This window comes from Poeciliopsis prolifica, unplaced genomic scaffold, assembly GCF_027474105.1.
Source record: "Poeciliopsis prolifica strain line A6 unplaced genomic scaffold, Auburn_PproV2 SCAFFOLD088, whole genome shotgun sequence".
NCBI classification, from domain to species: Eukaryota; Metazoa; Chordata; class Actinopteri; order Cyprinodontiformes; family Poeciliidae; genus Poeciliopsis; species Poeciliopsis prolifica.
Window position 1 is genome coordinate 624,595 of NW_026562463.1, and position 13,007 is coordinate 637,601.

Here is a 13,007-nt window from a genome sequence, read left to right on the forward strand (position 1 = left end):
TTGTCAATTTTTGTTGGTGAATCAGGTTCTGGGATTTGAGCCATTTGGTTTTGCATTTAAGTAAACAGTAATCATCATAGTTGTTTTTGATGACAGGTTTAGTCCAACTAATTGAAATCTGTATTTCTCAAGCCAGATCTCATTAAAAACACTGCACAAGCTTGCAGTGGAAGATGTTTTGATTTCTAATCCCTATACACAGCACACTGAGCCAGTTTTATGGTAGTAATTACAGCCTAATTCTTTAGCATCCACAACATGCAGAAGGAATGGTTGCTCTCAAAGCATTTATAAAAAACAAATCCAACATTTAAAAGAATTGATGGAGAAGGAAGAGGGTATGCACAATTTAAGATGTGACAGAAAAATTTAATTGAAACAAAACAAACAAAATAGTACCTTGTGTTAATAAAATAATTAAATACACAACACAATACTGTTCAGCTTAGTTTTAAGTTATAAACTGTCACAATCATATTTGGATTAATACTGTAGAAGTATTGTTAAAATTCTGCAAGTATTAATATCAATTAATAATTAATTAATATCACATAGATACATGTTGCGAAGAATTTATTAATTTATTTTTCAGCACAAGGAAAATATGGAAAAACAAAATTTGCCACACAAGACTTCATGTTAATCTTTTTCACAATATTTGATTAATGACATTGACAATCAAGCAAAAAACAACTTCTGATTTAGCAATTTAGTACTACAAGATATAAATTACGATAAGAAAAAGGAGAAGGAATTGATACACTAACACAATCTCTACTGTTATGCAGAAAAACATGTTAATGGTGACCTTTTTCTATGCAACACCTAATTCTACTGGCTATCAAAAATAACACTGATTCTGGACCTCTCTACTTACAAAAGTATTATAAATTACACACACATTGTAAACACATAATGCTATATTTGGCAAGTTGATGTCTGGGATGTTATTTGTTATTTCCTTTTAATGTCAGAGTAAGAGGAGAGTGTGAAAGCACAGGTAACATGAGCATCACAGTGGTTAGAATTTAGCTGTAAAGACAACAATGGTTTTTGTTGCTGGTGGGGAAAAAGGGCTAAGAGTTCAGTGAAAGAGAGAGGGCTCGGTTGTACAGTGGGATGCTTCTGGTGCGTCATTCATTGGGAAACCAAAAGCATGAGTTCATGTATCAGACAACCAGGAAATAGTTTTGTTTTTATCTGTTTCTCACAAGTGGATGTGTCATCACAGTTTCTAAGCGTATATGGTAAGATTAAGGAGTGCAAGTTGATCAACTGCCAAATAACTTCCACAGAATGGGAATAAGTCTTATTATTTTCCTTAAAATACAAGGGTGTGTTATTAACTTATGGCATTATGTTTTTTTTTAAAAAAACTGTCGTAATACTGGAAACTACATAACTTAAACTGTTGCAAAACTGTAAATAATATATTTAAGATTATTGGATTGTTCAAGATCTCCATTTGGACGATTGTGAGTAAGCCTGTAGGGCTCTTGGTTCACAGTGTGGGTTTTAAATGGCTTTGATTCAAAATCAGAGGAAGCCTTTAATGTAAATATAGGCTCAGTATACATACTCCAAGTGACACAAAAAGAAAAAAAAACATGACATTTTGACCCTAAAGAGTATCTCAGCTCTCCTGATGAATACTTAATTTGTGCTATTGCCTTCCTTTATGACATAAAAATTAAATAAATATTTCTGAACTATCAAAATAATACTTGATATATTATCATACAGCCAAATTACATTCTTAAATAACCACCTAATAAATTCAGAACAGATAAAGGTGAACAATTGTGTCTTACAAAGACACTTTAAACTGTAGTGTTTAATTTCATTTTGTTGTATGTCAATAGCAAGCAGTGGCATTCATTCTGGTAAATATATATTTTCCTGAACTGGCTTGATAAACTGGAGAGGAAAGCCAAAATTACAAAATCTTTAACATTTGTTGAATAAAAAAATAATTCAACATTAGAAAAATATTGTGATTTTGTAAAATTACAATAGAGCAACGACTGAAAATTATAAATAAAAGTGGTAAATATATGGCTTTTTTTGTTTCTTTGTTTTTATGAATAAAGAAAGTAATTCCCAATTAGGTGTCAGTCTGAATTTTTTTAATTTGATGCTTCTAGGATCTGGTAGGTATACCCTATGGTATGACTCAGTTAATGAATGTAAATTTGGACTCATAATTCTACATCATCATAGAAAATTGAATTTGAGCAGGAAGATTTCCCAAAGAACTGATTATCTTAATCACTCAAATCAATCATTAGATGCTCGTAAATCTGAGTTTTTCCCTTGAAGCTGGATGCAAGCAAGAACACCCGGTTGTCAACAGAGACCACAGAAAACCCCCGGGGTGCCTGAATACTGAGCTCCTGAGATGGGACAAACTGCCCCCTCTTAGCATCCCATTGGTAGACCTGTGTGAGTGAATAATCGCTGCCCAGGATGGCATACTGCCACTTGCCCACAGAGACAGGCTGGAACACCATGGAGCCACGGGAGGGAAATGTCTGGACTTCTTTGAACATGGCACCATCCCAGCGCATCACCCTGGAGTCCCCGATGTATCTTGTCAAGCATATGAACAGTTCACCTTTAAAAAGGACAAAGATCTGAGGGGCTGTTCAATTTAGACTTTAGGGAGTTTGACGCGGATGGGGAACAGAAAAGCACACAAAAACAGTTTACGTAATTCCAAATCCCAAATAATTCACTGCAACAGCAGTTCAGCAAAAAACCACAAATAGTTTAGCTGCCTCTCAGGCAAGGGCAAAATGAAAGTAATGTTTCATAGAAGTGATGTATGAGCTGTTTTTATTGTGATGGCATAAAACCACCTTGAAAATAAAAACCTTTTCTCTGCTGTAAGATGAGGAACAAAGGTATAAATTACGTCATACATGTAGTGCTATAAAAACATGGATTTCTTGAATTTTAGCCTTTTGTTTCAGATTCCCAAATACATTTTAAAAAAGGCTATAAAAGTAAATACAAACAGAAGTTTTCAGGTGATAATTTCTAAAGGGGATAAAGCTATCTACAACAAACTAGCCATTTGTTAAAAAAAAAAAAAAATTGCAGTCGTCCTACAACCCGAATTGACTAAGATTGACTAAGATGGTTTGGATGGCCATTTATTTTTTAAACCAAAAGCTTCTCTTTATGTACTCAGCTTATCTTTATTTTATAATTAAAATTTTTAATACTTCAATATAGAAACTTAAGTTCTCACCTTTTACCCGAAAGTGTTTGATGGAGAACACATCCTCCATGTCTGGTATATCTGTCCTGCGGTCAAACTTCTTCTGGCTCCTGTTCCACTGGTACACAACCGGCCTCTGGGAGCCGCTGGACAAAATCAAGTGGGGCTTGTTGGAGATTTCCAGATATTCAACATCAGTATCCCTGTACCAGGGGTGGAGTGACTGGTGGGAATAAAAACCAATGCCATTCCATTTGTACACAGTTGTAGATCCAGCCTGCAAAAAGAAGGAGATAATTGAAAGAGTTATAATTTAAGTGTCAAAATATAAATTTTAGAGACTTCAAATGGAAATATGAGGTATTGTGTGTGGGTGTTCCTGAGTGTCCCTGAGCATATGTGAGAACATATGCAAACATTTGGCAATGCAAGAATAATCAGCAGGAGCAGACACAAGCCAACACATTGCAGACAAGAACACCAGACGCATTATTCATTCACAGTGCTGAACAACACCTGTACAATGGCTATGAATCAAATACAATATCACTGATGTTTTGCCATTAAATAAAAAAAATAATAAAATTGTGTATTGGTAATCAAAAAGCAGCAAAACAGGAAAACAAATCCATCCCAACCTTAGAGCTGTCAGCAATGACAAAGAAAGATTCTCCATCAATCACAAATGTCTCGATGTCATTTGGTTTGCGAATCCTCAGGATGTCGATGTCTTGGATCTTGATGAACTTGTTGGCGGAGGAGTCATGTTTGTAAATGTGAGAGCCTCCAAACAGTTGGGCCACGATGATGTAAAGCTGGTTGTCAATCACCATGGGCTTGCAGACAACAGTGGAAGTGCCTCAATAAAAAGAAACACATGCTACACAGTTAACATTAGTTAGCTTGTTTACATTCATGTATATATAGAGGCAGAAATTAAATTTTTACGCTTAAAAACTGATTGTTGAAGAAAGACCTTGCTTCGAAATTAAACTTGCAAATTAGGCGAGTTGATACCAATGTTTTTGTGATACTGAAGAACTAAGATGAACAAATCTAAACTTATTAAAGCTCCTCTAAACAAAGCTTAGCTAAGCTAAACAACAAAGATCAATTAAACTGAATTGCTATATTTAGAATAGAAAAACTGAGAGGATTCAATCTGATAAACTGCAGTAAATCAAAGTCAAGTACTGATATTTTGAAAATAAAATGTTTTTAATGAGATCACTCACTAGTTACCCTACAAGCTGGCCAACCTAGGGGTTGCCATCTTTTTACTTCGATTTAGCTGTCTTTTGTTCTGTTTGCTCATATAAATTATATGTTATTACAATCGCATCCAAAAAGAGTTTCTCTAATCCACCTACTTTAATAATTTTGTTGTCTGAAAAGCAGTCTACAAACACTGTGACTGTAACTGTGGGTAGTATTAAGGAATTTCTCTTTAATAAAATCCTGATTTTTTCCAAGGAACATGTCAAAGTATTTGATAATCAGATTAAAAATGTATGTCTGATAGTTTGATATGCTTACCTTTACAGTAGTCAATACTGTAAGTCATATAATATCTTGAAATGACAAATTACATTCAAATTATGTGGCCATCCCCACTGTAGCTGTGTATCCATTAGTAACATTTTAAAAAGTAACTTGAACTTAAATAAAAATAAGTAGTACGGTCTAAACCGCATTTTGAACTGACCTGGCTGCTAACGGCAATGAGACAATACAGTCACTATACAGTTTGTAAACATCTGTCTTGGTGTGACTCTTGTTCATATAAAACTTTTAAAGTTTGCAATATTTAATTGCTTTTCACACTCACTTTGAATTGTGTCATACGTTCTAAAGGTCATCTCCACATGATCCCATTCCAGGAAGTTGCATGTGCCTGCAAACGGCTGAGCAAACACGACGTACTGCTCATTACCAAAGGTGAAAGTTTCCACTGAAATCGACTCGAACCTCAGCAGCTGATAGGAAGCAAACTCTGAAAGGCACGACACAACAATCAACTGTCAACTTTGTCCTTGATCTCAAATCAATTCATTCATACTTCATGTCATTAACACACAGATACTGAAAGACATCTTTATTTGGACGGTTAAAAAAGAGGAGGGTTGCCCTCTAGAGCTGCTGTTTGGGTGACACAGGGACAGACATTAGAAGGTGATACCTGTGGTGATGCAGTCAAATGAATGTGGCAGCAGGTCATTGATCTTCTTCTTCTGGTGAATGGGTGGCCCGCTGCAGTAGATCTGGTCCAGAGTGGCATTGGTGTGATGTATCCACTCCACCAGCCACTTGAGCTTGCAGTCACAAATCAGATTGTTCCCTCGAAGATCCCTGCATGCAAAAATGGATATCATCCATGGATATTATTACTAATAAGAAACTTTAAAACATTTATTATCAGTGCTGCTTAACCCCAGTTTGTGTCTGTTCATTCTTTACTGCTGAGCCCCGTACTGCTGTAATAAACTGAATTACATCCCTCTCTGCTTTCTGGGTAGCATGCTGGGTTGGAGCCAGCTAGTGTCCCATCCCCTGAGTGCTCTCTCTCCTCCTCACACACTCTGTCTGAACAGCCATTAACCTTGGATGCTCAAACTGAGTCCATGCATACTAACATCACTCTAGTTGAATTTGAGAGTGCAACCAAAACAAGATCCAAGGTTGTTTTTTTGTTGCTTTTTATTCCTGACTTGATAGCAGCTTGCTGAAACATTTTGGCAACCTAACCCATTATTTTCTCTTCCGTCCTCTAGACTTCTGAGATTTTATTTTTATGTTTAACTGTAGAAAAGCCTGTTTTTATAACAGCTTTATCCATCAGCTTCCCTTTTTCCACCAGTTTGACCTCAAGAGAAACAAAGAGGAAGACGGATTTCACTGACTTATGAAAATAAATGAGCCATGAGTCAAATTATTTTTATTTATCTGGGCCACACATATTTATTCTTCTACTTGTCCTGATTTTTAAAACAAAATGAAACTCCTTCATTTCATTTGGAAGGTTTATAGCCTTCAATTTTCTTTAATCTTGCAGGGTCAAGGAAGGGCTGGTGCTTGTCGCCAACAGGCATTAAATGAAGCAGTCTACCCCCGAGCAACATAGACACATACAGCACAGACTATTCCAAAATACAAATCAGGGCAATGCCTAAAAGAATTTAGAATGCCCAATTAAGCTAGCATGCAGATTTTTTAGGTGTACAAAAATTCTAGAGTTTGGTGCTTAAATACTCCTGAGAGACCTCATGCATGCAAAGGAAAAAATATGTGAAGTCTATGCAAGAAGAGCTTTGCTCAGGTTTGAACCCTGGACCTTACCAGGTGCACAAAGGAATGATATAGGAGATCCTTCCTCCCAGCAGCGGTTAGCATCTACAACCAACACTTCTGCCATTTATAGCATTTTTGCTGTTATTTGCACAGTCTTTAGTTTCCATGTATTATAAATCATCTGATGTCTCATGTAAAAAAAAAAAGTTTAAGTTATGCTCTTCTCCTGGATGTACAATATATTACCCTAAGTGGTGTTTATTGCTTACTGCTTTTGATTTCTATGTGCCTCATTGCTGCTGTTACACCTGAAAATCCCACTCTGGGATTTTAATTTTTGCTCCAAGGCAAAAGGGTTAAAAATCAGAAGATATGAGACATGTGTCACGTTTTTTATTAGATAAGTATAAAAAATCAATAAAATTATAATTATGTCGTGTTAAAATACACTAATACAGCCTGTATTTATGATGACGAAGAGTAAATACATTATGCACGTGTTATATGCTTGTTTATGCGGCTCATAAAAATTCTACTAAAAAGGTAATAATAAATGAAGAATAAAATAAAAAAAATTAACTCACACTTTAGTCAAAGCGTCCATGCCCCGAAAGACATCTTTGGGCAGCGTCTCCAGGTTGTTGTAAGCCAGACTCCTAATTAACAAAGAGGCACAGAGACATTTATGTCTATAGACACTAGACAAATAGATGTTTCAATATGTTTTTTATTACTTGCAAACAAGTAAAAAAAAACATGCACCATCAGAGAATTTCTACCCTTAAAATGGGATTTTGAATCTTATATGCCAAATAGTAAGTATTTACAGTGGTAACTTACAGAGCATCCGGCCAGAGGTCAGACAGATATAAGTAGACCACATTCTGCACGTGTTATTATATAAGTATTTTAATGACTCTCTAGAACAAAGCCTGTTCATCTGCAGTCCAGACATGGAACCCAACAAGAGTCAAAGAAATCACAAACCAAACTGTTTGCTATCTATGCCGAACCTCTCAGCTGAGACCTGAGCTGAACTCCAAATCGGCAAAACAGAAAACAGAAAAAGATGAAAGCTGCATTATTCATGCGAGAGTTAGTCGTTCACACAAGAGAGACCATTTTACTTTGTGTTTTATATTTGAACAAGAATGCACTTTCGAAACGGATGGGTTTAAACCACAGTGGTTGAGATTCCAATATTGCCTGGGCCCTTCAATAATGTATAATGTGTGGGATGAAGTTTAAATTCCCACACACGATGCAGAATTTATTTATGGCTCTGTTTTAAAAATAACACCCATAAACAGTTGTGATAAAAATGAGATACACTCTTGTGAAGTACCTCAAGTTTCTCTATAAATGAGGAGATGATAAAACCGCAAATCCTGTTAAATTTGATTAATCTATCAGGTCTTAAACTAGAATAATACAATCTGTAAAACACAACACACATGATTTTGTACATTGTGCTAATGTTAACTTAAATCATCTTTGTATGGCCAAATAAAGAAGGTATTGTGGTTTGTCATTAGTGATAAAATCTGTTTTATTAACTGAAGATTGATGATATCAGTTATTGGTCAAAATTGTATGAAAATAGAGTAGAATAGCAAACTATCCTATGTGAGGGTTATGTGATGTCAAAGGATTCTTCTCATTTGAATAATTTTTAATTACAGTGAATAGTTATCTCCTTACTGAAATAACTATTAAAGACTGAAGTGTAAAAACTGCAGGCTGAACAGAGTTTTATTTTTTGTACTTGAAAGCGTTCATTTTTTAAACATAAACAACTTTTTAAATGCTAATCATTAAACTATTTTTCCAATGTTATAGGCATTACTAATGACTGTAATCCATCCATATTTCATGCCTCTTTATCTTAAATTATTTTAAATTAACTTTTAGGAGAGGCAATCAGTAGCCACCTATGCATCTAACCCAATAATGCTGTACTCGCATTTTCCACTGTTGCTGCATAGTCTCCAAATGTGAACAGAGCAATCTTGCAAGAGTCTGGGACGGATTATAGGTCATATGGTTAAGGTTACAGTACAGTTATATTTAGTTTTGACCTGCCGATCACTGCAGGTCGTAACTTGTCTTCTGCATTCTGTGTGGTCTGAAAGAATAAAAGACACATAGCTAATCATTTTATCAAACTTAATCCTTTCTGATTGGAGGTAAGAACAATGTTGTCATCTGTGGTTATGATACATATATATATAAAACCTTCAAAAACAAACTTTAAGACAAAGACAGTGTAATTATAAGTTTTAGAGCTAAATCATAGAAATTAAAACATCCAACTCTGGTCTTGTGCTACCTGATACTGCTGACATGTTCAGGCAGTCTCCTTGTGAGTCGATCACAGACAGTTCTTCCTACCTTTGCATTTCAGATACTAACAAACTGATGCAGTGGCAGAAAATAGAAATTGATGCTCTGTGTATTTCAGAATATGTGAAATTTATCCCTATACTATTTCTCTTATAAAATTGATTTTGAGAAATTCATTGAACAGAGATTTCATGGAAACTGGTATTAAAGGCAACAAATTTCTGGGAAAAAGGAAATTAATCAGAACAGCTGGTGAGACGGGAGAAAACATAGCAATATGAACAGAATTTAAAAGAAAAGTTTGGGATCATGAAAAAACATGATGAAAACACCATGATATAGATGCTGTAGTAATAAAATACTTACAAATGTAGCAGTGCCTTGAGACCTCGGAAAGCAAATGGAGAAATTGATGCAATTTTGTTGTTTTCAATGAATCTGTGAAAAACAGACAGGATTTAAGGAGACCAATCAAGACCTTTTTCTACACGTTTGCTTTTTCACCTACGCTAACATTTCAACTACAGTTTTTTTTTGTGGCACATTTCCATGAAGTCCAGATTTGGATGGGATATTGCATTTTCTGTCGAGAGATTCCTCACCTGAGCAATGGATTTCTGTAGCTCCTCAAGAAATGCCATTTGCCTTACGGCTGCTTCTCGGATTAATCGCCTCCTTGCAGGAGATGATGAACTAAACAGAGCTCTGAGAGCTTCAAAGGTTTAAATGCTGCTTTATAATCCAAAGCTCTTTTTAAATTATGAGCTGTTTGATGTGTTTCTTGGACTTCATGATGATTTTGTTCAGTAATGTTCTCTAAATAATCCCTTCAGCCCTCACAGAACAGCTTGATTTCTGTTCTGTGAAATCAAGTTGTTGATTGTCCACCTTTGTGGACTCTATTTGCTAATTTAATGACTTAGCAAAAAAGCACTGGATTTTATTTCTGGTGTCAGAGTAAAGTGGGTAGCAGAATTAAATGAAAGAGTGTTGCCACACAATAGGAAGACCACATTTGTCAGATTTGTTTTTAAGTTAAAGAGTAAACATTATGTATCGTGTTTTCTCCATTTCACAATTATGTACTACTTTGCCTATCACTTAAAATCTCATTAAAATGCACAAAATCTTCAAAGCAATAGTTTTAAAAGTTAAGGAATGTAAAAAAAAGTACAGCATTTATCAATAGTATATTAATAGTAGATGACTAAATTTCAACCTCACAAGAAAGAATTAAAAATACTTACAGGTATTCAAGATGTGGCAAACCCACAAAAGCATCTTCATCAATCAGGTCAAAGGAATTTCCGGTGAAGAGTCTGGGAAGGAAAACAGCAGCCATGACACAACTCAATCCATCCATTGTATCCCAAAAAAAGACTCTTTTTTGATTCTAAGCACTTTGTACTGCCCTGTTACTGAAAATGTGCTATATAGGAACATTAAAAGACAAGGCAGCAAACCACATAACTATAAAGAAATATTATTATAATAGCCAGTGCAGACATAACCCGTTACTCATTTTTGATTCACCCTCTTTTGCTTTTGATTTCCCACACGCTCATTCAGACCACTTCAGTGTCATCTGAGAATATGAGGGAACTGATGCCAAGAAGGATGCATTGCAGAGACAATGGCTGGTGCCAGTGTACTATTATCCTCTGCGTGAAGTGTGATTAGAGCACAATTAAAGCCGACATCGGTACTAATTTGTTAAAAGAGATTGCTTAATAAACTCTTTGTTTGCTATTATGCCTTGTGCAATATTATGTAGCAGTTACTTAACATTCTGCACTCTTGTTAAAGAAAAATACCCCACACTCATTCTATGCTTGCCTACCATTTCATGCTATAACCATGTGGTAAACTGCATAATAATGACACCATTAAATATGTATGTCAGCCCCCTACACAAGTCCTCTTGGGGAAGAACACAGCTGCTATGGATGGATGGATGGATGGATGGATGGATGGATGGATGGATGGATGGATGGATGGATGGATGGATGGATGGATGGATGGATGGATGGATGGATGGATGGATGGATGGATGGATGGATGGATGGATGGATGGATGGATGGATGGATGGATGGATACTCACAGAAGTTGCATGGATGGATGGATACTCACAGAAGTTGCAGATTAGGTGTGTGAACAAAACTTGCTCCTGCGATTTCATTAAATCCAGATTTTACAAAAGACCTAAAAATAAAAATGAGTACTTGTTAGATTAAAATATATATAACAACTAAGAGCTGTTAAAGATCTGCCACAAGATAACTACAACTCAGCTGGCCCAAAGTTGTGTAAACAGCATTTCTTTTGGGGGCCACTTCGTGTTAAACTCATCACCCCACCAGCCATAACTAAAGTATCTTCTCCAAAAACAAATCTCAGTCTAGCTGGTTAATGTGTGGTTCTGTTCTAACCAAGTTGACTGTGTCCTTTGGTTGTTCCTCATTATGTGGGTGTGAATATGGGCAGGAATATTTGCATTACAGTCTCATCAAGGATTGAAAATGATTGTTGAGATATTGTTGTTAATGTAAATCCACAAGGCAATCAATGAATACAGTCTGCTGCCAATCCATTAAATGGGTCTGGTTGGTACAATCCTTGAGTTGGTTCCAAAACATTGGAAATAACTGCACAATATTTGTAATTGCAAATTAATTTGGCAGGGCTAAGTGGGGAAGAACCAGTTGAATCACATGAGAAGAAATGTTTGTTGAATAGATGAGTCTAAAAACTGAATTATTTGGAAGTCAGAAGCAGAGACCAAATATGTTATGCCAGAGAAAGAACATCTTTCTCGGCCAGTCAATCATCACAGAATATATCATAAATCCTATATGCCAGGCTATGTTTAGCCCACAGTTGTCTGTACCTCTGCCAATACTGTGATGCCAATGTAGTTTGATCCACTTGAACATCCACTATAGAATGCAAATAAATGCATTAAGGTCTGGTATCAATAATAGAAGCTAGTCAGCGTCACAATTTAAAAAATATATGTTTTCTAAGTTTGATACTAGAATATATTCAACTTGGTTTTGAAGTCATGTCGTGCTAGTGAAGTCATTTATTTACATATCAAACGCATCATTATCTAGCACAAATCAATATCAATATTATGCAGTTTTGCACAGTCTGTGAGTCATGAAGTGCTTCCAGGCTCAGTTGGAGCAGGACTTACAGTGAAACGACATCGGACGGGAAAGTGTGAGGCACGCTTCGGACGTTCTCACACAGGGCATTGTCTTTAGTGCAGGTGCATCCAACGGGGCATCTGGGCTGCCTGGACCTGCGGCCGTCAGTCATCACCAAGCAGACAGAGGCGACCCACATCAGGACCGTCCATCCTCCCCTCCATCCTCTGCCCGGGCGTCCCATCGCTGTGCTCCTGTCCTGGACCAGTCCTTCCGTTCCTGCGCGTTTAACTTCCACACGAAAACACAAAAATCTGTAAACGGCCAAGAAGGTTGTCTCGATGTTCCTGCTTAGTATTTAATTTTTTGTCATACAATCCGCAGCTTTGATGCAGCCTTATGTCTCATCCAGATAAGCTGATTTGTTCTACAAAGCGACTGAGAAAAATACCTATCTCCGTTTCTTCTCTGCTTGATGCCTTCAAATAAGTACTTTTAAATGATGTTCGGAGGGGAAAGCCCATTAGACAGTCAGAAAGGAAGAAAGAAAGCGAGAGAGAGAGAGAGAGAGAGGAGGAGGGGTTAGAAGCCCCAAGGTGCGCGTTTTTATCACCGCTGCCAGCTATTATTTATGCGCGCCACAGAGCCGTGCGTGGCTAATGGGAAGCGGCTATTCATGAGGCTCTGAGCAAATGCACCTGCCCCACACTCATTCAAATGCCGCCCCCTTTCCCATCGCTTCAGCAGAACAATGACATGAAGGATGTTAAAAAAGAAGAAGCTGTTTTTAGTTCATTTATTTTAGTGAGCGCATATAAGTTGCATAAAACATGGGAAACGCATAAGAATCTGTTTCTGTTTCCTGCAGACAACAAGCGATGTTTTATCGCTTCTGTCATCCTGTCTGCCCCTTTGAGCCCACATGAGGTCCTTTGTTGATTTCAGTGGAAAAGTGCTGAAACACTGGACGTCTGTTCCCAGACTGTGCTGAACTTTCACCCCC

The 13,007-nt window shown here is 36.7% G+C and overlaps 1 protein-coding gene across 1 annotated transcript; it reads right to left on the minus strand.

Moving 5' to 3' along the window:
* Nucleotides 1-433: 433 nt before the first annotated feature.
* lgi1b (leucine-rich, glioma inactivated 1b) lies at nt 434-12,647 on the minus strand. Its single transcript, XM_055022621.1, has 11 exons — nt 12,456-12,647; nt 12,052-12,295; nt 10,986-11,057; nt 10,102-10,173; nt 9,221-9,292; nt 7,096-7,167; nt 5,403-5,572; nt 5,052-5,216; nt 3,862-4,082; nt 3,254-3,500; nt 434-2,614 (listed from the first exon to the last, which is right to left on the minus strand). Exons 1-11 carry the CDS (start codon nt 12,526-12,528, stop codon nt 2,265-2,267), a joined length of 1,758 nt encoding a protein of 585 aa, XP_054878596.1. The 5' UTR covers nt 12,529-12,647; the 3' UTR covers nt 434-2,264.
* Between the last annotated feature and the right edge of the window lie 360 nt (nt 12,648-13,007).

What these genes read in the sequence shown, in the direction of transcription:
- lgi1b (XM_055022621.1), bottom strand. Translation starts at nt 12,528, where the DNA reads ATGGGCTTTCCCCTCCGAACATCATTTAAAAGTACTTATTTGAAGGCA. An exon ending in ACACCTAATCTGCAACTTCT is followed by an intron (nt 10,174 to 10,985) that starts GTGAGTATCCAT and finishes TTTCCTTCCCAG; the next exon opens with ACTCTTCACCGGAAATTCCT. An exon ending in TTGCCACATCTTGAATACCT is followed by an intron (nt 9,293 to 10,101) that starts GTAAGTATTTTT and finishes TGTTTTTCACAG; the next exon opens with ATTCATTGAAAACAACAAAA.